The 21,833-nt window shown below is 53.1% G+C and overlaps 5 protein-coding genes across 8 annotated transcripts in view; 2 read left to right on the plus strand and 3 right to left on the minus strand.

Moving 5' to 3' along the window:
• LOC144227115 (paired immunoglobulin-like type 2 receptor beta) overlaps positions 1–2,160 on the plus strand; it is a 17,347-nt gene extending 15,187 nt beyond the window's left edge. The window contains exons 4-5 of one of the 2 annotated variants that reach the window (XM_077758651.1): positions 217–296; positions 704–2,160. In XM_077758651.1, the coding sequence (XP_077614777.1) occupies positions 217–296; positions 704–709 (86 nt within the window). In that variant the 3' untranslated portion in view covers positions 710–2,160. Of the gene's footprint in view, positions 1–216; positions 297–440; positions 575–703 lie in introns of those variants that run through there. The other variant, XM_077758650.1, reaches the window with a different exon arrangement.
• A 160-nt stretch (positions 2,161–2,320) lies between these two features.
• On the minus strand, positions 2,321–4,367 carry MBLAC1 (metallo-beta-lactamase domain containing 1). Its single transcript, XM_077758655.1, has one exon. It carries the CDS (start codon positions 3,303–3,305, stop codon positions 2,553–2,555), a length of 753 nt encoding a protein of 250 aa, XP_077614781.1. The 5' UTR covers positions 3,306–4,367; the 3' UTR covers positions 2,321–2,552.
• Positions 4,368–4,469: 102 nt separating this feature from the next.
• Positions 4,470–8,310, minus strand: CNPY4 (canopy FGF signaling regulator 4). The gene is made up of 6 exons (XM_077758656.1): positions 8,049–8,310; positions 6,026–6,152; positions 5,832–5,928; positions 5,464–5,586; positions 4,838–4,955; positions 4,470–4,744 (listed from the first exon to the last, which is right to left on the minus strand). The coding sequence occupies exons 1-6, from the start codon at positions 8,161–8,163 to the stop codon at positions 4,584–4,586; spliced, it is 741 nt and encodes a 246-aa protein (XP_077614782.1). The 5' UTR covers positions 8,164–8,310; the 3' UTR covers positions 4,470–4,583.
• Positions 8,311–8,501: 191 nt separating this feature from the next.
• Positions 8,502–17,683, plus strand: TAF6 (TATA-box binding protein associated factor 6). 2 transcript variants are annotated; one of them, XM_077758647.1, is made up of 15 exons: positions 8,502–8,605; positions 12,660–12,875; positions 12,977–13,063; positions 13,211–13,364; positions 13,558–13,614; positions 13,724–13,843; positions 14,273–14,418; positions 14,548–14,625; positions 14,735–14,836; positions 14,942–15,124; positions 15,382–15,456; positions 15,581–15,706; positions 16,224–16,397; positions 16,673–16,870; positions 17,114–17,683. In XM_077758647.1, exons 2-15 carry the CDS (start codon positions 12,720–12,722, stop codon positions 17,492–17,494), a joined length of 2,037 nt encoding a protein of 678 aa, XP_077614773.1. In that variant the 5' UTR covers positions 8,502–8,605; positions 12,660–12,719; the 3' UTR covers positions 17,495–17,683. The 2 variants fall into 2 exon arrangements, with proteins under 2 accessions (XP_077614773.1, XP_077614772.1); XM_077758646.1 differs by lacking the exon at positions 8,502–8,605 and adding an exon at positions 8,615–8,710.
• AP4M1 (adaptor related protein complex 4 subunit mu 1) lies at positions 15,780–21,816 on the minus strand. 2 transcript variants are annotated; one of them, XM_077758648.1, is made up of 15 exons: positions 21,619–21,816; positions 21,429–21,517; positions 20,999–21,105; positions 20,823–20,919; positions 20,582–20,692; positions 20,422–20,502; positions 20,176–20,238; positions 20,006–20,072; positions 19,511–19,564; positions 19,265–19,371; positions 19,073–19,167; positions 18,754–18,798; positions 18,461–18,511; positions 18,216–18,327; positions 15,780–18,076 (listed from the first exon to the last, which is right to left on the minus strand). In XM_077758648.1, exons 1-15 carry the CDS (start codon positions 21,776–21,778, stop codon positions 17,852–17,854), a joined length of 1,464 nt encoding a protein of 487 aa, XP_077614774.1. In that variant the 5' UTR covers positions 21,779–21,816; the 3' UTR covers positions 15,780–17,851. The 2 variants fall into 2 exon arrangements, with proteins under 2 accessions (XP_077614774.1, XP_077614775.1); XM_077758649.1 differs by lacking the exons at positions 21,429–21,517; positions 21,619–21,816 and adding an exon at positions 21,226–21,283.
• Between the last annotated feature and the right edge of the window lie 17 nt (positions 21,817–21,833).

Genomic DNA, 21,833 nt, shown 5'->3' on the forward strand with positions numbered 1-21,833 from the left:
CCCCTCTTCCCGAGGCCTCTCTAATGGGTCATTTCCACCAATGTTTGTATCCACCCAGGACTCCTCTTTTCTGAAAACACAGTCAAAGCCGTTCGGGCAGCAAAGGGGTTGATTAGCCCCAGTGACTGAAGGGTTCCGCCGTGGATCTGGCTAGAATTCAGCACTCAGATTTCTCCCAGGGTCTTTCTTCTAACTGCTCATTTCTGCCCCCTACAGTTCAGCTTCATTCTCAGCCTCCACTTGGCCCCAGCGCCATGGGCTCTTCCCACAGGGTGGCAAATGACCTATCGTCTCAGGTCAGTGTGTTTTGCTTTTCATTTTTTTAGTTTTTATTTAAATTCCAGTTAGTGAACATATAGTGTAGCATTTAGTTTCAGGTGTACCTATAGTGATGTATGTAAATATAGTGATTCAACACTTTCATACATCTCCCATGTCAGTCTTGCAGGAAAGAACTAGACTTTTCCACTAGCTCCAGCAAAACCCCTAAGATGACCAAGCCTGGACTAGCTTAGGTGACCTGTTCATCCTGGAGACAGTCAGTGTGGCCAAAGAGGTGTGTTGGCTCTAGATGACCAGACCAGAGTCATAGGCAAGAGTACCATGTTCTGGAAAGTAAGTCGGGACGGGAATTGTATTTGTACAAGTTGAAAGTGCATAGTTCTCAATAACTCCCATCCCCTCCTTTTCATCCCCCTTACAGCCCTGAAGCTATTGGATCTACACTCCACATATCAGATGGGGCCGCTGATGGCCACGGAGGCACAGTGCTGCATTGGTAGGCCCACAGCTGGCCCCTACACTCCCTCTGCATACCAGTGCCTTCCTCGTACTCTGTGTCCCAGAAGCTGGGGAATCTGGCCAAGGGCCCCCACACCATGGTAGTTCTGAGGCTGGGTGCCCACAGCACCATCTTTGCTTCATTTATCTTTATCTGATGACTGGCAGGGATCTGGGCAGCTGTGGCTGCACTGCTGGTCTGGGAACCGTGCACTCTTGTGGTCATCAAACTGGCCAACCCCAACTACAAATCTATGTATAGCAGCTTCCTCTTTTTTTTCACCTTTGGTGACCTCCACTGGCCTTTGTGCATGCCTGGAAAATAACTCCCAGTCTGGCCCTGCCCCCACAGCATCGACCCAGGGGACTGTATGGATGGAGGGCCTGGGGCACAGTTGTGAAGAGGGCCACAGCCAGAACAGCATTTCTGGGAGAAGAGCAGGTACCACTGACTTCTCTTGCCTGGAAGTCTGCAGTAGTTTCCTAACCAGTCCAGCTAATTCTATTCTTGCCCTACTCTGACCACTTCATTCAGAGTAGTACTTTAGAACTATCAGAACAAGAATAGTTACTTTTAAAAAAAAAATTTTTTTTTAGTGTTTATTTATTTTTGACAGAGAGACAGAGCGTGAGCTGGGGAGGGGCAGAGAGAGAGAGGAGACATAGAATTCAAAGCAGGCTCCAGGCTCTGAGCTATCAGCACAGAGCCTGACACAGGGATTGACCCCATGAACCGTGAGATCATGACCTGAGCTGAAGTCGGATGCTTAACTGACTGAGCCACCCAGGCACCCCAAGAGCAGTTACTTTAAAACATAAATGAGACCAAGTCACTAGCCTGCTCAATAGCCAAGGCTTCTCTTTCAGTACAAATCCAAACCCTTAACCGTGGTCCATGATGGCCCGGCCTAACTCTGTCCTCATTTATTGCCATTCTTCCCTGGCACTCTACAGTCTAACCCCAAAGTCTTGCTGCTCAAGCAGGTCAAGCTGTCCTGCCTCAGGACGTTTATACCTGCTGTTCCTCTGCCTGGTATGCACAACTGCCAGATCCTCATATGGTTGGCTTTCTTCTCATTCAGTTCCCTGTTCAAACATCATCTCCTCAGAGGCTCTTCCTAACCACCTTAAATGAGAGTCCATGTTCCCATCTTGGTACTCTATCCCCTTTTGCCCTCCTTTTCTTTCATATCACTAAGCACAATCTGTAATTATTTGGTTTACTGTTATTGTTGTTTAATTGTTTTTCTCTCTAGAATGTAATCTCCATAAGGGACAGGGAGTTTGTGTAGCTTGCTCACTGTTGCATCCCCATGACCTAGGGCAGTGCTTGCAACATTGCAGATGTTAAATATTCCTTGAACAGATGGATGAAAGTCAGATGACTAAGGTGTTATTTCTAAGCCCTGCGCCTTCACAGCAAACCTCTATCTTATGAGAAATAAGCAATTGGCCCAAGTGTCCCCCTGCTGCTGGTGCTGCTAAGTACCAAATTTTATGATTATCACTATTAATGATTCACATTTATGTTAGGACTGTATGATTTTCCATGCAGTTTTCTATTTTTATTTTGGACGACTCTCCCAAGAACATTCTCCCATTTTACGGAGGCCCAAAGAAGTGGCACACAGCGGAGCCAGTCCTTGGTCCTAGTTTCGTTGCAGAAAGTGATATCAGTGACTGTCCGTGCTGGAAAACCGGCTTCTTGCAAGAGCTGTAAGTGATCACCCCGATTCCTCCGACTCAGCTGACTGGGTCTTCTGGTCTAGACGTCAGTTCGTTGGCTGAGGGGCTTCCCTGACCACCCTAAAGGGGGCTCCGTGACCAGGCACAACCACGTCCGCTGTGCCTAGGACCCTCTTTCGGCTCCGCTCCTGGGCCACCGGGTCTTCGCTCAGCGCTTGCCAGGAGTCTTCGTCTCCACTGCGTTCAAACACGTCACCGGCCACCACCACGGTGCCCAGGGCCGTACCCGCCACCACCACGCTCACGTCCCTCTGGCCCCCATGGCCCGGCGTGGCCCACACCTCGAGCCCCGGCCCCAGCCTCAGGGGCCGCTCCTCACCTAGCCCGTGGGTGAGGTAGCGGCCCCCGGGGAGGCAGAAGTCGTGCGAGACCAGCAGAGCCGCCCCGGGAAACAGCCCCAGGTTCCCGATGTGGTCCGAGTGTCCGTGGGTGCCCACCACCAGAGTCACGTCGCCGGGGGCCACGCCCTGCCGCGCCAGGGCCGCCAGGAGTGTCTCCCGGGCCCAAGGGCCCCCGGTGTCCACGAGGATGGGGCCGCGAGCTGCTTCCTCTAGGGCGGTGTTCGCCCCGCCGCCCTCGGGCGGGGACTCTTGGTGCCCGGAGACCGAGCCCCAGGCGTGGGGTAGCACCAACGTTACGGAGCCGTCTGCTCGCACCGCGTCGCCCACCCCCTCGGGCTCCGCGTAGCCCTGCAGCAGGACCACCACCGAGTAGGGGTCGCCGCGCACCAGCAGAGGCGGCTCCCCGAGCAGCGGCTCGGTCCGCACCAGACCGCTCATGGCAAGAGATGGACGACTGGGGAAGGAAAGCGGGGTGTGGGATACTGTCTAGTCCGTTCAGGTTCCCACACGCGCCCTGCCTCCGCCGAGTGGCACCTTCCAGTTCTTGGTTCTTTGCCACCCCCTCACACCCTTAAGGTGGTATCGCCCTAACCCCGGCCCGTAGATGGTATCGTCCAATTTTCCCTTAGCGTGAGCTCGCCCAGCAGTCCCTCAGTGTCTTCGACCGTCGCCGCGCTCCTATGCGGTAGGTCCCCACCCATCAACCCTCTAAGAATATCCTCTTTATTCCCCTTATTCTAACCGGAGCCGCTCCCGGATTTGGACATAGTTTCATCGCTTCTTTTAATTATTGTCCCATTCCGTGGGAACACGGGCCCTCGGAAAAGAGAGAGGAATTTTGTCCCCTCCGGGCTCCCGTAAGCCCACAGTACGGTGGCCGAGACGCACTGCCACACGCTGCTTTTTCTCACGCTGGCGCCTAGAGGGGCTCCTTGCAAATTACTGGACTGGACTGCAAATTACAAAGCACTACTAGCTTCTAACAGACGGCGACCAACGGCCTTATTCTCTGGGCGCTGCTATATCGGCCAGCTATGTTGTATGCAGGTCAGTTGTTTGAAACTACAGGCCCGGCTGCTATTTTAAAAAATTTACTAGTGATGTAGAAAATTTGGCACCTGTGATATTCCATTGTGGGCCCTCGGTGAAGCTAGACCGAATATCTGCCCCACCTAACTTATCAACATCGCCCCATTCTGATAGAGCGTCTCCCTCGCGTTAAGTTTGTTGGCCCGTAGCCTCCTAGATGCAGGCATTGTGTGTGTGTGTAGGTCGCAGACGATGTCCTCGCTGGCTTCTTCCTTGTAAGGGTCTAAAAACAGATCCCTGAGGGGCAAAGTGACTTTCCTAAGGCCCACAGTTCCAGTGCCTTCACTGACCTCTGGGTGGGGTGGGGAGTAGTAGAGATATTTAAAGGGGAAAGCCTTCAGTACTGTCACCACACACACCTGACAGTTAAGGGCTAGATGGCAGGCAAAGGGCTCATCTGTTGGGGCAGGCCTTCCCCTACTGCTCCCACCTTTGTCCCCATAGCCATGCCATGCTGTACCACCAGGATCCTGCCTGAGACCAGATAGGAGAGAATAACTACAAGCTCTGGGGTGGGATCACTAGCACATATTCACAAACCCTTATGTGGGGCAGGGATTGCTCAGACTTCAGACAGTTCTTCTCCAAGACCCCTGCCCCTCCTGGGGTCTCAAACAAAGGCAAGGGTCAAAGATCCTCTGGGTCATGCTTGGGATGCCCTGGTGTGTCAGTCATCCCTTCCTGCTCTTCCTCTTCTTCCTCCACCTCCTGATCTTCCTCCTCCTCTTCTGTCTTCTCTTGCCCATCTGTGGTCTTTTCATTTCCTGTCCAAGTTTCCTGTAGACATGCTAGTTTGGGTGATAGAAAACAATGTGGATATTAGTCCTGGGGGTAGGGGAGGTTGTGGCCTGGCAGGAAAGGGGCCAGCCCCATACACTTACCAGTTTCAGAAGTGGGGAGCACGTGACCTTCACAGAGAAAATGCTGTAGGGGCTGCTCCTGATGGTGGAAGTACCAGTCTCCCACGACATCTTCAAATTCCTCCAGCATCGTCTCACACTGATCAAATGGAAGGGTCAGAAGGAGCTCTGCTCTGCTGGGCTTTGGAAATCCTCCTTTCTGCTCTTCACTCCCTTTCTGCCCACCCCACCTTGGAGAGGCAGGCAGTCAGGAGACTAAACTCTGCTTACTCGCTGTGTGATCCTCTTTCATTCACCAGACATTTACTAGCACCTATTCTGCCAAATAGGCTATTAAACTCTATGTCTCAGCTCCTTACCTATAAAATGGGAAATGGTAATAAATACCTACCACATAAGGTTGCTGTGAGGCAGCAGCTGGAAAGTATGGGGGCCTGAATCTGACACATAGTAGGTGCTCAGTAAGTGTTGGTAGATATTATTAGCCTCTATTATTACTCCTTGATATGCTCCTGGGCCCACTTTAATCAATGACAGAGTCCTTACTCTACCCCCTTCTCCCTGCTCAGAGGTGGACCTCCTTAGGATCTAGATCTCCCCTCAGGTTCCCTTCTTATTGCCTTGGGCAGTGCATTATCCCATCCTACCTGCTTCTTGAGGAATGTGACTTCCACGCTGGGCTCGTCCCACAGCTCCAGAGGGATCCCCAGATCCACTTTCACCCCCTTCTGCACCAGGCCTTTCAGTGTTGCCATGGTCTGACTCTGACCCTGAGAGATGGGAATCTGGGATCAGCCCAACCCACTGTCCCACTTCTTTCTTCCCCTCTCTGCCATATCAGCATTGTCAACTACTAGAGACTCAAGAGTGGAGCTCCATGAGGGTGAGATGAGGGAGTTTAACTATAGAGAGGTCACACTCTCCAGAGCTGGAGGGAGATGGTCCCAGGGGATACCCATTGTTGTTTCTGAAAAGTGGGATAAAAGTGGGATGCTGCCCTAGGGAAGAGTCTGACCTTGGCGTATCTCAGTGAGCCCTTGCGCTCAGCATGAACACTGTAATCCAGGATCCGCTCACACAAATTCTCCAAGGCCTCTTCCAGCCTTGTCTCTCTATGGGAAGAGGGGAAACAAAGACTCCTTGGGTGCTGTAGGAGCTCCCAGGGCTCCCTCAGGGGTTGGAAGGAGAGGAGCACCAAAAAGAACTCACGAAACACTGTAAGGGACATGTCTCTTCCTCTTGCCTGTGTCCAGCACCTGCCCCAGCTCCAGCACCTCTCGAGATCGGCCAGTGCGACTCAGCTTTTCCTGTAGCTCCAGGCTCAGCAGCTTACACACTACATGTCCAAAAGATGTGAAAGACAAATATACCAGCAACTCATTCAGTAGATGAGCAAAAGCAGCAGAGCATGATGGTTACACGTGTAGACTGTGGAGCCAGACTGGCTGGGTTAGAATCCTGACTCAGCCACTTAATAGCTCTGTGACAATTCTGCTGTGCCTTGGCTTCTTCATCTCTAAAGTGGAGATAATAATATAACTCCCTCCTACGTAGGGGAGTTGTGATGTAAATAAATCGATCTACAAAAACCCCTAGGATAACGCCTGGCATATAGTGAGCACTGCATAAGTGTTTGCTTTTAATCTGCAGTTATTTATTGAGTTCCTATACCCACAACAGCAATATAGAGAGCAATAAGACCCATGACTCCTATCCACAAGACATTGCTGATGCAGCTGGGGACAAATAAAAAAATAATGACAGTGCAATGTGATGGTCCCTACACTAGAGGTTAGCAAGAAATGTAATCTCATTAGGAAATGCAGAATTCATTGAATGGTCATTTACTGACTTCCTACCAGCTTATAATTTCCTTAAGGATGAGGGTTGTATATGTTTCACCACTGTCTTACAGCAAGTAGCACCTGGCCTAGCATGAGGTGGGTCCCAAGAAAGGGAGTGGCCTATACAGAAGTGACAAGCAAACTAAACACAGGGCAGGTAACAAAAGTGCCTAAAATGTTCCAAGCACTACGCCAGGACTTTGGAGACACAGATACTCTCCTTCCCTCCACAGACTTAACAATATAGTGGGAGGTGACAGAAAAGGAAGAAGGCTTCCAAAGGAATTATCTGGACTGGGCCTTGAAGAACCAAATGCAGAAGGGAGAGGGTTATTCCAGGCAAAAGGACAAACAGTGCTAAGGCAGAGAGGATGAGACAGGCTCAGTGACAGGTGAGTTCAGGGTGGCTGAAGCATGGGCACTTTGAAGGAGTTGAGGTACCAAAATGTAAGAAAGGTCAGGGCCATAAGATAAAGAGACTGTGCCAAAGATGGCCGTATGTTGACCACAGGAGGAGGCCTGCAGAGGTGTTACAGCAAGGACTGACATGACCAGGTCTGTGTGTAGAAAAGTGACAGGTGTGGGGAGAAGAGCAGAGGACACAAATGAAGGAGAGGTTAGGTCCAGGTCATGCAGAATACTGACACTGAAATTCAGTGTGAAGGGAGGTGAAGGGGAAAAGAATCCAAGGAGGAAATTAAAGTCAGGAAGGCAACAAACTAGGAAACCAGGGCACTCAATGATCCAGGTCTGAAGTGTCCCTTCTCAGCTGTACCCGGACCCCACCGCTGTAGTGCAGCCATATAAGATGCTGCTCACAGTAAAATCCGTAAGTACACATCCTCTGCAAAGCCTCCCATGTGTGGGGAACCTCCACTTCTGTGGCCTCCTCTCTCTTTTATGAGCTTCAAGGGCTTATTTACTTATCTCCAAACCCGCCCCAGGAGAGCGTGGGGCCTGTAATTTGAGAGCGTCTCTGTAAGGGTGGAGCAGAGGATGTCCAAAAGGTATGAGCCTCGCTCCCAGCTCCCGCAGGCTCCCCAGACTTAGGTTTAGTGGCAAGGAGTAAACACACACTTTAGATGCTCAGTAAAGTGGGAGATCCTGGACACAGTCTCTGAACTACAATTCCCACAAATCACTGGGGCTACTCTAGTAAGTAAAAGCGGGCTTCTCCTGGATGTCCTATGGGAATTGTAGTCCCATACCTCTAGGGTAGCGCTCTACGTTCCCTCCCTTGACCCCCTTCAAATTCAGCCAAGCTCCACCAGAATCTCCCTGAGGTCATCACAGAGATCGAGTGACCCACCCATCACGGTCCATTTGGTCCGGTCCAGACTAAGGAGATGGGCAGAGGGATCCGAATAGGGACTACTCCCTTTAGATACCTTCGCATTTGCTGGGCAAGCGTTCTGTGTCATCGTCCTCCTCCTTCGACGTTCCAACCCAAACGCCGTACGCAGCCAAAATGAAAAGCAACATTCCTAACCGCACAGGTCCCATGACAAAGTGCCGTCCACAACCAACAACCCCTTGCCTTCAAACCAACTTCGTAAAAGCAGCGGGCCCTTTAAATTTCGAGGACGGGTCGGCGGGAACTTCTAGCCAGCCTGGCGTCCGAGGCGCACGCGCAGTCCCGGCCCGAAAGGAGGTGGAGACTCAGTGCGTTCCCAGCTGTCCCGCCTCGGTTTTGTGGCGCCTCCTGGAGTCCTGGTTGCCGGGTAGTGGAGGAATAAACTGAAGTTAGTTGCAGCCGGACGGTGTGCTCTTTACACGCAGATAGAGAAACCCGTTTTTTATAACACTTCAGGCCGTGAGCCTAGGAGACTCATTCCGGCTCGGGGAAGAGGCAGTGACTTGCTTTCCGTCTCTGCCAGGACCTGTTCCCGGGAGGGGGCGGGGCGAACATGGCGCCGAGCGCCGGGTGAGAGGCGCTTTGGCGGCGGTGAGAGACTTTTAATGCGTGGGGCGTTCGGCTGGCGGGGACGGGTCTGAGTGCTACCCGGGACGAGGCCCTTTGAAGGCCCATTTGGGAACCGGGAGGAGGACGGTGGGTTGTGTGTCCGTGCGCGAGGGGACTCCGTACGTGTGTGTTTGCATTGGAGGATGTTGGGGGGATGAGGTGGGCTCTCAGTGCCTTCTTTGGCGCTGTTCCCATTGCCTGGGGACCTTCGACTTGCTTCCTTGCTGGGGAGGCCACTACCCAGGTCTAGCTCATGTTAACCATCTTCTGTGAAGCTTTCCTGCCAACTCCACTGACCTGAGGGGCTCCTGAGGCCGTAGCGTATTTCGGGAGCTGTTTACTGGCAGAGGGTACGGAGGGTATTAAAAGATTATTAAGAGTTCACCAGTGACCTGGTACACGACAGCGTCTTGTATACCCGGCGCCAGGCACGGAATATGTGTTGAATAAATGTGTTCCGTGAACATACGACTTAAACCCGTGGAGGCGGAGACCAAATTCTCTTTCGCCCCTCCCCCCCACTGTGCTCACCCCTCCAGCACACCCCCATCAACACCCACCTTACAGTCAGTCCTAAACACTTTTGACCTTAGTCTTACTAACTTGAAGCGAGCCATTCTGCTTTTGGCTACAAAGCAGTTTCCGAGCTTAGACCTATATGTTGTTCATCGAGAGAATAGTGGTGTCTTGTACACTATATCTCTAAGCCTTACAATTTACTGATTTATTCAGCAAATATTTACTGAGGACAGTGGCTCGGGCACCAGTCTGGAGTCTTGGAATACATCAGTGAACACAACACATGGTGGGGTCCGGAAAGGGAAGGTGTGCTGGTGACAAATAATTATAAATGATACAGTATATATTACCAGATGTTAAATACCATGGGGGGAAAAAGAGCAGAGTGGGGTTGGAGTGTGGTATTAAATAGGGTGATGGGAATAGGCAGCCAAGCTAACATTTGGGGAAGAGCATCGAGGCAGAAGGAAGAGAGCAAAGGCCATAAAGCAAGAGCTTGCCTGTGAGGTTTGAACAACAGGAGGAGAATGAGGCTGGATCAAGATAGAAGAAGGAAGGAAAACTGAGATCAGAGATGTGATTAGGGTGAGAGCAAATTATGAAGGGCCTTATCGACTATAATTAGGATTTTGGATTTTACTGTAGGACAAATGGGGAGCCATTCCAAGGCTTTGAGCAAAGAAGTGACCCAATTTGATTTATATTTTGACAGAATCAGTCTGGCTGCTATGTTGGGAAGAGATGTGGGGAGCAAGGGTAGAAGCAGGAAACTTCATCAGGAGACTATTGGAATTAGCCAGGCGAGACATGGTGGTGACTTGGGCATGCCGTGGGAGTGGAGGAGTCCAGTTGGATCACCTAACTGATTTGATTTGAGGGCTCACATAAAGAGTGAGTACCTGGATAGATGGCATTGCCACGAAGATAAAGGAAACAAGGCCAGAGCTGGTGGGGAGGGAGAGATCAGGAGTTCAGTTGTAGAAGAGATTTTAAGTCGGCAGTTTGATATACAATGCTGGTGTTAGGAAGAATGCCCTGGACTGGGGATATAAATTAGGCCATCATCAGCCTATAAGCAATACTGAAAATTGAGGGTAGTTGACATTACCAAAGGAATTAAGTGTAGTTACAGAAGAAGACTAAAGACGGCCCAGGACACTCCAGTATTAGGCAGATGAGAAGAGGAAGAACTTGTCAAGGAAACTGAGAGGGGGTGGCCAGTGTGGTAGGAAGAAGCCAGGAGAAGGTAGTGTGCCGTGGAGTAGTATCTTCAGGAGGGAGTGGTCCAGCTATACTAGATGCTGCCAGCAGGTCAAGTATAATGATGACGGAGAGTAGACCTTGGGTTCCACGATGTGGAGTCATCGGCGACTTGAGCAGTTTCAGGGACCTGGTGGGGTCAAAAGCCTGATTGGAGTAGGTGTGAGGAGAGGAAGTAGAAACAGTTCAGATAATTCTTTCAGGGTGTTTGGTTGCCAAAAAACAGGGCTCTTCGAGAGAAAGTGGAATGAAGAAAGTAACATTTTTTTAATGATTTTATTTTTGAGAGAGAGAATGAGAGCATGAGCAGGAGAAGGCAGAGAGAGGAGACACAGAATCCAAAGCAAGTTCTAGGCTCTGAGTTGTCAGCACAGAGCCCAATGCAGGCTCGAACTTGAGAACCATGAGATCATGACCTGAGCCAAAGTCAGACACTTTACTGCCACCCAGGTGCCCTGAAAGTAACATTTAAAATTCTTAATTGTGGTGAAATACACATAAGATAAAGCTCACCATCTGAAACAATTTCAAGTGTACAGTTTAGCAGGATTAAATACATTCACAGTGTTCTACAAGCGTCACACCATCCATCTCCAGAGCTCTTCATGTTGTAAAACTGAAGCTCTGTTAATACTAACTCCCCATTCTTCCTCCCCTAGCCCCAGCAACCCCATTCTGCTGAGTCTATGAATTTGACTCCACTAAGAACCTCATAAAAGTGGAATCATAACACTGCCCTTTTCTGGCTCCCTTGTGTCATCAAGGTTCACCCATGTCCTAGCACATGTCAGAATCACCTTCCTTTTTAAGGCTACAACCTAGTCTGTTGTATGGAGATAGACCACTGCCTTGTTTTCTTGAGAAAGGAGAAATAAGTGCATTCATTTTGTAGGCTGACGGGAACCACCGGCCAGGTAGGTTGAAAACATGATGCAGGAAGATGGGAGCAGTGTTGGAGTTGGCGAGGGGCATGAACGGCTTCTCTATGGTAACAGGCGGGAAGGCAGAAGTTGTGGGTACCAGTGCTGTTAGGTTGATGTGGTGGGAGTCTGTGAAGGTCTCTTCTAATGGAGTAAAGAGAGGAGAGGTCATGCCATGTAGGACAGAGGGGGACTGAGTGCACTGAGGGGTGGTATGATTGTCAGGCAGCATGAGGGGAATGTGGGACCATTGGAGCACCTGGGTGGCTCAGATGGTTAAGCATCTGACCTTTTTTTTTTTTTTTAAGTTTATTTTGAAAGGAGAGAGAGAGAATTCCAAGCAGGCTCCACACTGTCCGAATGGAGCCCTACATAGGGCTTGAATCCACAAGTCATGAGGTCATGACCCGAGCTAAAATCAAGAGTCAGATGCTTAACGAGCCGAGCCACCCAGATGCCCCAAGTGTCTGACTCCATCTCAGCTCAGGTCTTCCTTTTTTTTTTTTTTTTTAAGTTTATCTATTTATTTTGAGAGAGAGAAAGAGGAGACCTAGAGGTGGAAGGGGCAGAGGGAGAGAGGAATTTTAAGCAGGCTTCACACCCAATCCACAAACTGTAAGATCATGATCTGAGTGGATATCAAGAGTTGGATACTCAACTGACTGAGCCACCCAGGCACCCCTCAGCTCAGGTCTTGATCTCAGGGCCATGAGTTTGAGCCCCACATTGGGAAGAAACCCAAAGCTGGGAGGATGTAAGTAACTTGCCCAAATAACCTAGCTAAGTAATCTAGGGCCAGGGTTTAAATTGAGGACATATTGGGGCGCCTGGGTGGCTTAGTCGGTTAAGCGTCCGACTTTCGCTTAGGTCATGATCTCGCGGTTCGTGGGTTGGAGCCCCGCGTCGGGCTCTGTGCTGACTGCCAGCTCAGAGCCTGGAGCCTGCTTCAGTCTGTGACTCCCTCTCTCTCTGACCCTCCCCTGCTCACGCTGTCTCTCTCTCTCTCTCTCCTAGAAAGAAATAAAAATATTTTTTAAAAAAATAAAAAAAATAAATTGAGGACATATCCATTCTTGTCTATCTCACTTGAACAGCACCTGGCACAGAATTGGAGCTCAGTACATTTTGTTGAACTGGATCAGATCGCTATCTGCTTCTTTTACAGCCAATGCTGATTCACATAGAGATGGACAGAAGTTCCTTCTGTTCCCCACCCCCAAGTTCCTTCCCTCACATCTCAGCAGTCTTTGGTTGTAGCCTTTCCTGAACGAATAGCCCTCTTCTTTGGGTCTCACGTTTCTTTTTTTATCTTTTCTGCCCACCCATCCCCCTGCCAGGATCTCCATCTCTCCACCCCAGGGTATCACTCTTTGGGGGAGGGAGAAAGAGGCTCCAGAATGGCTGAGGAGAAGAAGCTAAAGCTCAGCAATACTGTGCTGCCCTCGGAGTCGATGAAGGTGGTGGCTGAGTCCATGGGCATCGCCCAGATCCAGGAGGAGACCTGCCAGCTGCTGACGGATGAGGTCAGCTACCGCATCAAGGAGATCGCACAGGTACCCCGACTGCTCCGCCTGGCCGTACATTGTATTAAGGATGCTTTACAGACCCCCTTCTTCCTCCAGCTCCTGAGCTGATGTTTGTTCTCTACCCCCAGGATGCCTTGAAGTTCATGCACATGGGGAAGCGGCAGAAGCTCACCACTAGTGACATAGACTACGCACTGAAGCTCAAGAATGTCGAGGTGATTGGGACACGTGGGACTGAGGTTGGCGGGATTGGTGGGGAGTAAGGTGGTGAGACTCATCCTCCCAGACGCTGCATTTGCCTTCAGCCATGGCGCTTCGGGCTCCCTTCTCATCTCAGTGTCTCTGTCTCTCTCCTGATCCAGCCACTCTATGGCTTCCATGCCCAGGAGTTCATTCCTTTTCGTTTCGCCTCTGGTGGGGGCCGGGAGCTTTACTTCTATGAGGAGAAGGAGGTTGACCTGAGCGACATCATCAATACGCCTCTGCCCCGGGTGCCCCTGGACGTCTGCCTCAAAGGTTGGGGGCAGGGAGAGCAGGGTGTCAGGGAGGAGGGAAAGGGGTTGAGGAGACTCACAAGTGAAGAAGCCCTCAGTGTGAGATCGCTAGGGAGTTGCAGGAAGTGGGGACAGGACAGAAAGCACATTCTAGTGTGGAGTGACTCCTAGTGTCCGTGTCCAGCTGTACAACTTGACACCTTCTTTCCTCACAGCTCATTGGCTGAGCATCGAAGGCTGCCAGCCAGCTATACCTGAGAACCCACCCCCAGGTAACCTCCTCTGTGCCCAGGACCCGCCCCTCTCTATCTCATGTCCCTTCTCCTTCCTTTACATCCCCTGCCACTCTTGTCACTCCTGCCGTGACGGCTTTCCCACCAGCTCCCAAAGAGCAGCAGAAGGCTGAGGCCACAGAACCCCTGAAGTCAGCAAAGCCAGGCCAGGAGGAAGATGGACCTTTGAAAGGCAAAGGTCAAGGGGCTGCTCCAGCTGACGGCAAAGGTCAGTACTGCTAGGCCAGGCCCCTTGGGGCTCCTGCCAGATGGCAATTTGTGAGGTGGCTGAGGGCAGGACAGAGGGTGACACCTGTGGCCAGAGAGCCCTGGAAAGGATCAAGAAACCATGGGGGTGCCTGGGTAGCTCAGTTGGTTAAGCGTCCAGCTTTGGCTCAGGTCGTGATCTCACGGTTCGTGGGTTCGAGCCCTGCATGGGCTCTGTGCTAACAGCTAGCTCAGAGCCTAGAGCCTGTTTCAGATTCTGTGTCTCTCTCTCTCTCCCTGACCCTCCCCCACTCATGCGGTCTCTCTCTCTCTCAGAAATAAATTTTTAAAAATTAAAAAAAAAAAAAAGGATCAGGAATCCTGAGAGGAGCCTGGTCCTAGGCCTTTTCTGGAGCCTTTGTTTTCAAACCTGTCTTGGCTATTCACACAGGGAAAGAGAAGAAGGCGCCACCCCTGCTAGAGGGGGCCCCTTTGCGACTGAAGCCCCGAAGTATCCACGAGCTGTCCGTGGAGCAGCAGCTGTACTACAAGGAGATCACCGAAGCCTGTGTGGGCTCCTGTGAGGCCAAGAGAGCGGTGAGGCCTGCAGACCTGCTCCTCCCTGCCCAGGGACCAGGGCATTCCTTCTCTTTGAAGTTCCAGGAGTCCCTCCTGGTCTCCACCCTTGCCCCCACCCCTCACTTGCTCCCTCCCGCCCACCCACAGGAGGCGCTGCAGAGCATTGCAACGGACCCAGGACTCTATCAGATGCTGCCACGATTCAGCACCTTCATCTCAGAGGGGGTGAGAGGAGGCAGAAGGCCAGGACCCAGGATGAGGTTCTGGGCGGTGAGGAGGCAGCCGGGGAGCTCATCGGAGGGTCTCACTACCCCCTCTCTTCCCCCTCCCACAGGTCCGTGTGAATGTGGTGCAGAACAACCTGGCCCTGCTCATCTACCTGATGCGCATGGTGAAGGCGCTGATGGACAACCCCACACTGTATCTAGAAAAATACGTGAGCAGCCCTGCCTACCCACCTTTCGGCCCAGGGTTGGGCACCCTGTTGCCACTGACAGGAAGCCATTCATCAGAATTGGCCAACTCGCCACTTCTCCCTTAGGTCCATGAGTTGATTCCAGCTGTGATGACATGTATTGTGAGCAGACAGCTGTGCTTACGGCCAGATGTGGACAATCACTGGGCCCTCCGGGACTTTGCTGCCCGTCTCGTGGCCCAGATCTGCAAGCATTTCAGCACTACCACTAACAACATCCAGTCCCGGATCACCAAGACCTTTACCAAGGTGAGTGAGGAGGAGGAGTGCAGATGGTCTTGCATCTCCACCCCAGGGTGGCATCCAGGACAAAGAGCTTCACCCACACCAGAGGTAGATCAGTGTGGCTAGAGGAAGTGACAGTGGAAAGATGGGGGACATGGACAGGGACTGGAACCTGAGCCACATCTGTTAGTGTTGAAATGATCCACAACAGAAGTGTGTTTGTTCCTTAACAATCAGCCTCTCAGGCCCTTTTCCCCGGTGTATCTCCCTTCCCCTTACAGAGCTGGGTGGACGAGAAGACTCCATGGACCACGCGTTATGGCTCCATCGCCGGCCTTGCGGAGCTCGGACACGATGTGAGACCCTGGCGCGGGGAACACTGCCAGAAAGGAGGCGTCATGGGTCCTAGTGGGCAGGGGCCCCACCTATGAGATCTGTGGTGACCCGAGGGCTCTGGCCCGTCCCCTTCCTTTCCAACAGGTGATTAAGACTCTGATTCTGCCACGACTGCAGCAGGAAGGGGAGCGGATCCGCGGTGTCCTGGATGGCCCGGTGCTGAGCAACATTGACCGCATTGGAGCTGACCATGTGCAGAGCCTCCTCCTGGTGACTAGAGCCCCCATCACTGCCCTCCCCCGACTCCTTCCCACCACCCCTCCCCCAACACACAGGCCCAACGTTCAGTAAACAGCGGTTGTCTTTTTATTCACTCATTGCATCTTTGCCTCATATGTTCCAATACTGTTGTGCAGATGGAGAGACAAAGGCGAGAGGTTAAGTGAGAAGTAAGAGACCATAACTGATACCCTGTGAACCCGCCTAGACTGGGCCGCCCCCGAGGCTTCCCCATCACTGTGCTGCATTCCATGCAGGGCATCCCTTGTGGACCAACCACCCCTTAGAAATCACAAGTGTTTCAGCAAGTTCCTCATCTACCCTGGTGCTGCCTGGGGTTCCTTCTGAAGAAAAACCGGTGTTCCTCACACATACTGCCAGCCCAGCAGCTGGCCTGCAACACAACAGACTGAAATAACAGGCAGTTTCCTTTCTCACCCTTTCCTTGTCCCTTCCTGAGAGTCCCAGCCCTCCACCTACCTGGCTTTTCTTTGCTTTCTCTCTGCAGAAACACTGTGCCCCTGTTCTGGCAAAGCTGCGCCTGCCACCTGACAATCAAGATGCCTATCGGGCAGAATTTGGGTCCCTCGGGCCCCTCCTCTGCTCCCATGTTGTCAAGGCCCGGGCCCAGGCTGCTCTGCAGGCTCAGCAGGTCAACAGGACCACCCTGACCATCACTCAGGTCAGGGACTCGGGGGGGAAGAGGTGTCTGGTGAAGAAACATGTGGGAAGGGGGCAGGCAGTGGGGACAGGGCCATGGTTCCCTTCAGGGTGGGGACTCACAGATGTGAGCCTGCTTTTGTAAAACACCACACCCTCTGAGTGAGACTCTTGGGGGAGTCTGAGCCCCCTTAGTGGATGATTCCCCAACACCAGTGAGACGTGCTGCGGAGCAGCAGTAGGTGCTCCTCCGTTTCATGGACTTTCACATTTCCTTCTTGCCTCCTCTTCATGCAGCCCCGGCCCACGCTGACCCTCTCCCAGGCCCCTCAGCCTGGCCCTCGGACACCTGGCTTGCTGAAAGTCCCTGGCTCCATCGCACTGCCTGTGCAGACCTTGGTGTCTGCGCGAGCTGCTGCCCCGCCTCAGCCTTCCCCTCCTCCAACCAAGTTTATTGTAATGTCCTCATCCTCCAGCGCCTCATCCACCCAACAGGTACTGGGAGCCAGGTGGGACCACAGAGGGTAGGGAGCATGACCAGGGTTACCTCCCAAGTACCATGGGGGCCCCAGAGGAGAGCCCGGTCCCCTCTGGACCTAAAGACAGGAGCAGAGAGGAGCGCTTCACTGAGGCCCGTGAGGCATAGCTGCTCATCCTGAGTACAGGAACAAATCATCAACTCTTCTGCTGGAGCAGGTGACTTCTCCCCCAGGCAGCCCATTTCCTTTCTCCCCCCAGGTCCTGTCCCTCAGCACCTCAGCCCCTGGCTCAGGTTCCACCACTACCTCTCCCGTCACCACCACGGTCCCCAGCGTGCAGCCCATCGTGAAGCTGGTCTCCACCGCCACCACCGCACCCCCCAGCACTGCTCCCTCTGGTCCCGGCAGTGTCCAGAAGTACATCGTGGTCTCTCTTCCCCCTACAGGGGAGGGCAAAGGAGGCCCCACCTCCCATCCTTCTCCAGCTCCTGCCCCATCCTCAGCCCCTTCCCCGCTTGGGGGCAGTGCCCTCTGTGGGGGAAAACAGGAAGCTGGAGATAGCCCCCCTCCAGCTCCAGGGACTCCAAAAGCTAATGGCTCCCAGCCCCCTGGGTCTGGCTCCCCTCAGCCTGCGCCTTAATGCTGTCACACAACTGCCAACCTTCCCTCCCTGATTCTCTCTTGTCTCTCTCTCTCACTCACACACACACACACACACACACTCACACACTGGGTGGAAGGAAGTAATAGTTTGCTTTCTCCATGTTACTTTTTTTTAGATATTGTATAGCCTGTTCCTCAGAATAAAAGTTTGATTTATAAATTCTGATCCACCTCAGTCCTTCCTGTGTCAGGGACCACGGGAAGGTCAATCGTGTCAACCAGGATTACTCCCCTGGACTCTCAGGACTCTTAAGCCAGGTCCATGACCACGGGCTGGAAGGGTGGAAAAGACAGTATCGTTCTTCTCTGGCTCCATAAATTTTGCTGGGGAGCCTCAGATCCGAATGACATAGGCATCACTGTGACTCAGGTGTCGCACCCACTTGTGGGGGTTGGTGTTGCCACAGGGTCTGAACGAGAGCCTGAGGAAGCGAACCTGGAGGCCGGAGCACGTGTGCCGGGGAAGTTCAAAAGAGAGGCTGGCGGGGCCCAGCCCCAGTGGAGGGGTTGCGGTGGAGGGTCCTTGGCCAGGAGGCCCAGGGAGGCCTGGAACATCCATCTGTAAGGGACAGAGGCCGGGGAAGGGTGCTGAGGGCAGAGGAGGGAGGGTAGGGGGGCCAGGTCCGGTGCATGAGGGGGGTGGCTGGGGCTACACGTGCAGCTGGAAGAGAGGGTCTCAGGGACTTGGCAGCTCATACCTGGAAAAGGCCTGACAGCTGGGAGCCGCCTTGCACCCGAGGCAGGTCCCAGTGGAGGGCTCCGTCCCCGAGCTCTGCCTTCTGTTCGGGGCCGCTCAGCTCCTGAGACAGGCTGGAGTTTGGAGACAAGAGGCACTGCGGTCAGCCTGCCTTCCTGGGGCAGGCGGGTCCCACCCTCCCCACCGCCACCCTGTCGCCCAGGGAAGCTGGCAAAACCTCCCAGGCCCTGTGGCCCCAACGCTAACCTGATCACCCCTCGCGGCAGGGGAAGGTGCAGCCTGACGTTGAGAGCCTGGCTGCCAAGAAGAGAGGAACAGGGTAAGCTCCGGGAAGGCAGTGACTTGTCCTCCCTCTTCGTTAACGCCATGAGTAAGGATCAGTGCAAGTGCTACCCCCGTTCCCCTGCCCAGCCTTCCTGCAACTAACTGGCAGGATTCCGAAGCCAGTGGACACATCCGAAGGGGAAAACAACAGGTATTTTGGCCCTGTGTCCTGCCCCACAACCCTGAACCAGGCCTGGGAAACCCCTGACTCGTACCTCTTTGGGGGTAGGTCGCACCGTAACTTCAGGTAAACCTGGAGCCTGGGTGAAAAGATGGTTCTCTTACTCACTGGCCTCTCACCATCCCCACCCGGGGCCTCCATGCGGGGCTGCTGCATAGGTCCATTGTGCCCCAGGCAGGAGAGAGAAGGGATGAAATCCAGCCCAACTCAACTAAGGGCTGAGTCCATGTGGGGGGAGGGTGTCCTTTTCTGACTTGTGCCCTATTACCACTCCCCCTTCACAATGTGCTTTGGGAACATATATGCATTGGCTTGGATTCCAGAAAAGTTCTAGAAGAGAAAAATGGTCTCACCTGCCTGAGCCTCGGTCCCACTGCACAGAGGGAAAGAGCCGGAAGGGGAGTGGGGAGGGGAGGTCGTCTGAGAGTTGGTACCGCATCACAGTCAGCTGAAACCAGACAGGAATGGAGGTCAGTTTGGTCTCCTCACACCTGAACTTGCCTCCCTTTCCCACAGCGGACGTGCTAGGCCAGCCCGATCCTGACCTCGCCCTGAGGGGGCTGCAAGCGGAGAATTCGATGAGACTCAAACTCCTCCAGAAGCACCGAGCTGTGAAATGAGACCTCGTCCACCCGGATTCCTGGGCCGTAACCTGGAGGGAAGGAAAGTGGGTTACCACATCGTGGGTGAGAAGAGCAGCAAGGTGGTAGCTGGGGGAGAACCCATCTCTGATCCACAGAACTTTTGGTGGTGACCTGTACTTAGGAGAGAAGAACCCATTTTCTTCTCACCTCTCAGTTCTGACTTCCCCACACAAAACTCTTCTGTCAGGCCGATGCGCATCTCTGTCATAGAAAAGAATATCAGAAAAGGCCACCATATTTATAGCAATGTGGTTGGAACTTGAGGGTGTTATGCTGAGTGAAATAAGTCAGGCAGAGAAGGACAGATACCATATGTTTGCACGTATAGGAGGATTAGGAGGAACTTGACGGAGGACCATGGGGGAGAAGGGGAAAAATAGTGGGGGAGAGGAAGGAGGCAAACCATGAGAGATTCTTGAATGCCGAAAACAAACTGAGGGCTGATGGGGGTGGGGGAGAGGATAAAGGGGGTGACGGGCATGAGCACTGGGTGTTATATGGAAACCAACTTGACAGTAAACTAAGAAAAATAAAATAAAGAAAAAAGAAAAAAAAAAAAAGACCACCAAATACCAACATTCACACACCCACCAAGGAGCCCGTCCCAAACCCCATCCTGGGCCAAGCCTGCAGATTTCTCACCAGAGCCACTGGGAAGAAAGCTCTTGAGCCGAATCTCTCCCTGCACATCTACCTTCAGCAGCGAGCCCTATGAACGGCAGAGAGATACCCGAAGGTGACACCCCTCCCCAACCCCATACGTTTCCCAAGAGCATCTGTCCTCGGTCCCAGAGCTGGGGGCCCAAACTCACGTTAGATGCTATCAGCACAGACAGCCTCTCGACCACGTCCAAAAACACTTCATTCTTTTGGCTCTGAAGAAGACAGGGGATTTGGAGGCTAAGCGGCCTGGCACAGGCAGAAAGGACAGGCCAGTGGAAGCTAGGACCCTGGGGTGGGGACACAGGGTAGGGAAGGGATTGTCCATGTCCCGGAACACCAGGATCTTGCTCTCTGGCATTCCGGAAAAAAAATCAGGGTCTCTGAATGCATCTCACCTGGTCAGAGCGGCTGGACAGGACAGGGCGGCTGGCTGCACTGCTGGGGGCCACTTTGCTCTGCTGTGTCTCAGCCCCAAACTGTAAAGCACCCAAAGCAAGGAACCTTCAGGTTTGACACTACCCACCACCCCTCATCGTCCTCTTTCCCTCGACTGACCAAGCCAACACTGCTGAGGTCAAAGAGGCTGAAGGGCTTGCTGACCACAGCCTCTGTCTGGATGAAATTCCTTAGCATCTCTGTGGATGTGGTTTGCACATAGCCATAGTCCTGTGGGCAGAGGAAGGACAACCTGTGGGTGGTCAGTGGAGGGAAGGGGTGAAAATGAATGGACTTAGGCTCCCACTCAGTACATATTTGCAGGGACTGGGGTGCAGTGAGGGAGATGCTTGGTTCTCACCAGCACTTCATCCAGGAGCTCGTAGACAAGAGCCACATTGCGGGATATGGTCCCTTCGCCCAAGGAGCCACAGTAATCGCCCAGGAGAGTGGCCAACCTGAGAAAATAGGCCTGAGTGTGCATATCCCCGTCCTGTCACATCCCCGCGCCCAGGTGCCCAGCCCTGCCTTCCTCACCGGGAGAGCAGCTCTAGGAGGCTGAAGGGAGAAATGTTTTCTAAAGTCGTTGCCACCAAATAGAGGCCGCTGTGTCTGATGTGAATAAAATGACGGTCATCGTGGTGCTGAGGCAGAGGCGGGGAAGAAGCATTAGGAAGAGAGCTGTGATTAAGGGCCCAAGAGACTTACTATCAGTGTGCCTTGGGGCCCTTGGGAAACAAGTCAGGGGAGGTGTTAGTACCTACCCTGGAGTTGCGGGAAATTGGGACGCGAGAGGAGCCTGTGCCTGGTGCATGGAGAGCTCTTAATAAACTTGGCGTTCACATTGTCTGGCATGACGTACCCCCAGGCAGAAGCTCTCAGGGAGACAGCCCTGGGTGGAAGGAGGCGCCCTCCCCACCTACCTCACGCCCGCCAGGCGCATCCCCCACTCCCCGCCACTGGTTACCATGACAACCGGGGACTCATCTCCGGGCAGTCCCGTCAGCTTCCGGTAGAAGAGCTCAGCCACATCCCGACCGCCACTGTCCCCGCGGACTGACCCGGTGGAAGGACAGCTAAGGAGCCGGCGATACAGGCTGGCCCTGGGGCACCACTCCCACCCAGGGTCCCCTTCCCGCCCCGCAGGTCAAGGATACAATCCTTGTAGATGAGCGGGTCCCCTTTGGAGGAAAGAATGAAGAACTGGGAGATCATGGCGGTTCTGGAGAGTAGGCAAGGAGACAGCGAAAGTTGGGCCTGCCCCGCCCTGCGGCTCCGGAACAAAAGGACGCGCGTACGCTGGCCCTTTAAGAGCATTTCTCCGCCGGCGCCACCTCAGACCGCGGGAAACTGGTGTCCGCCCCGCCTTTCC

Source organism: Crocuta crocuta, unplaced genomic scaffold (assembly GCF_008692635.1).
Source record: "Crocuta crocuta isolate KB4526 unplaced genomic scaffold, BGI_CrCroc_1.0 scaffold273, whole genome shotgun sequence".
Lineage (NCBI taxonomy): Eukaryota > Metazoa > Chordata > Mammalia > Carnivora > Hyaenidae > Crocuta > Crocuta crocuta.

Coding starts and splice junctions, on each gene's coding strand:
- MBLAC1 (XM_077758655.1), bottom strand. CDS start 3,305: ATGAGCGGTCTGGTGCGGACCGAGCCGCTGCTCGGGGAGCCGCCTCTG.
- CNPY4 (XM_077758656.1), bottom strand. CDS start 8,163: ATGGGACCTGTGCGGTTAGGAATGTTGCTTTTCATTTTGGCTGCGTAC. Junction 6,153..8,048: donor CTTGCCCAGCAAATGCGAAG/GTATCTAAAGGG, acceptor TTGGACATGTAG/TGTGTAAGCTGCTGAGCCTG. Junction 5,587..5,831: donor GCTCACTGAGATACGCCAAG/GTCAGACTCTTC, acceptor CCCATCTCTCAG/GGTCAGAGTCAGACCATGGC.
- TAF6 (XM_077758647.1), top strand. CDS start 12,720: ATGGCTGAGGAGAAGAAGCTAAAGCTCAGCAATACTGTGCTGCCCTCG. Junction 12,876..12,976: donor GCATCAAGGAGATCGCACAG/GTACCCCGACTG, acceptor CTCTACCCCCAG/GATGCCTTGAAGTTCATGCA. Junction 14,626..14,734: donor GCACCTTCATCTCAGAGGGG/GTGAGAGGAGGC, acceptor CCCCTCCCACAG/GTCCGTGTGAATGTGGTGCA.
- AP4M1 (XM_077758648.1), bottom strand. CDS start 21,778: ATGCTCTTAAAGGGCCAGCGTACGCGCGTCCTTTTGTTCCGGAGCCGC. Junction 20,239..20,421: donor TGTCCAGCCGCTCTGACCAG/GTGAGATGCATT, acceptor TGTCTTCTTCAG/AGCCAAAAGAATGAAGTGTT. Junction 19,168..19,264: donor TGCAGCCCCCTCAGGGCGAG/GTCAGGATCGGG, acceptor GTCTGGTTTCAG/CTGACTGTGATGCGGTACCA.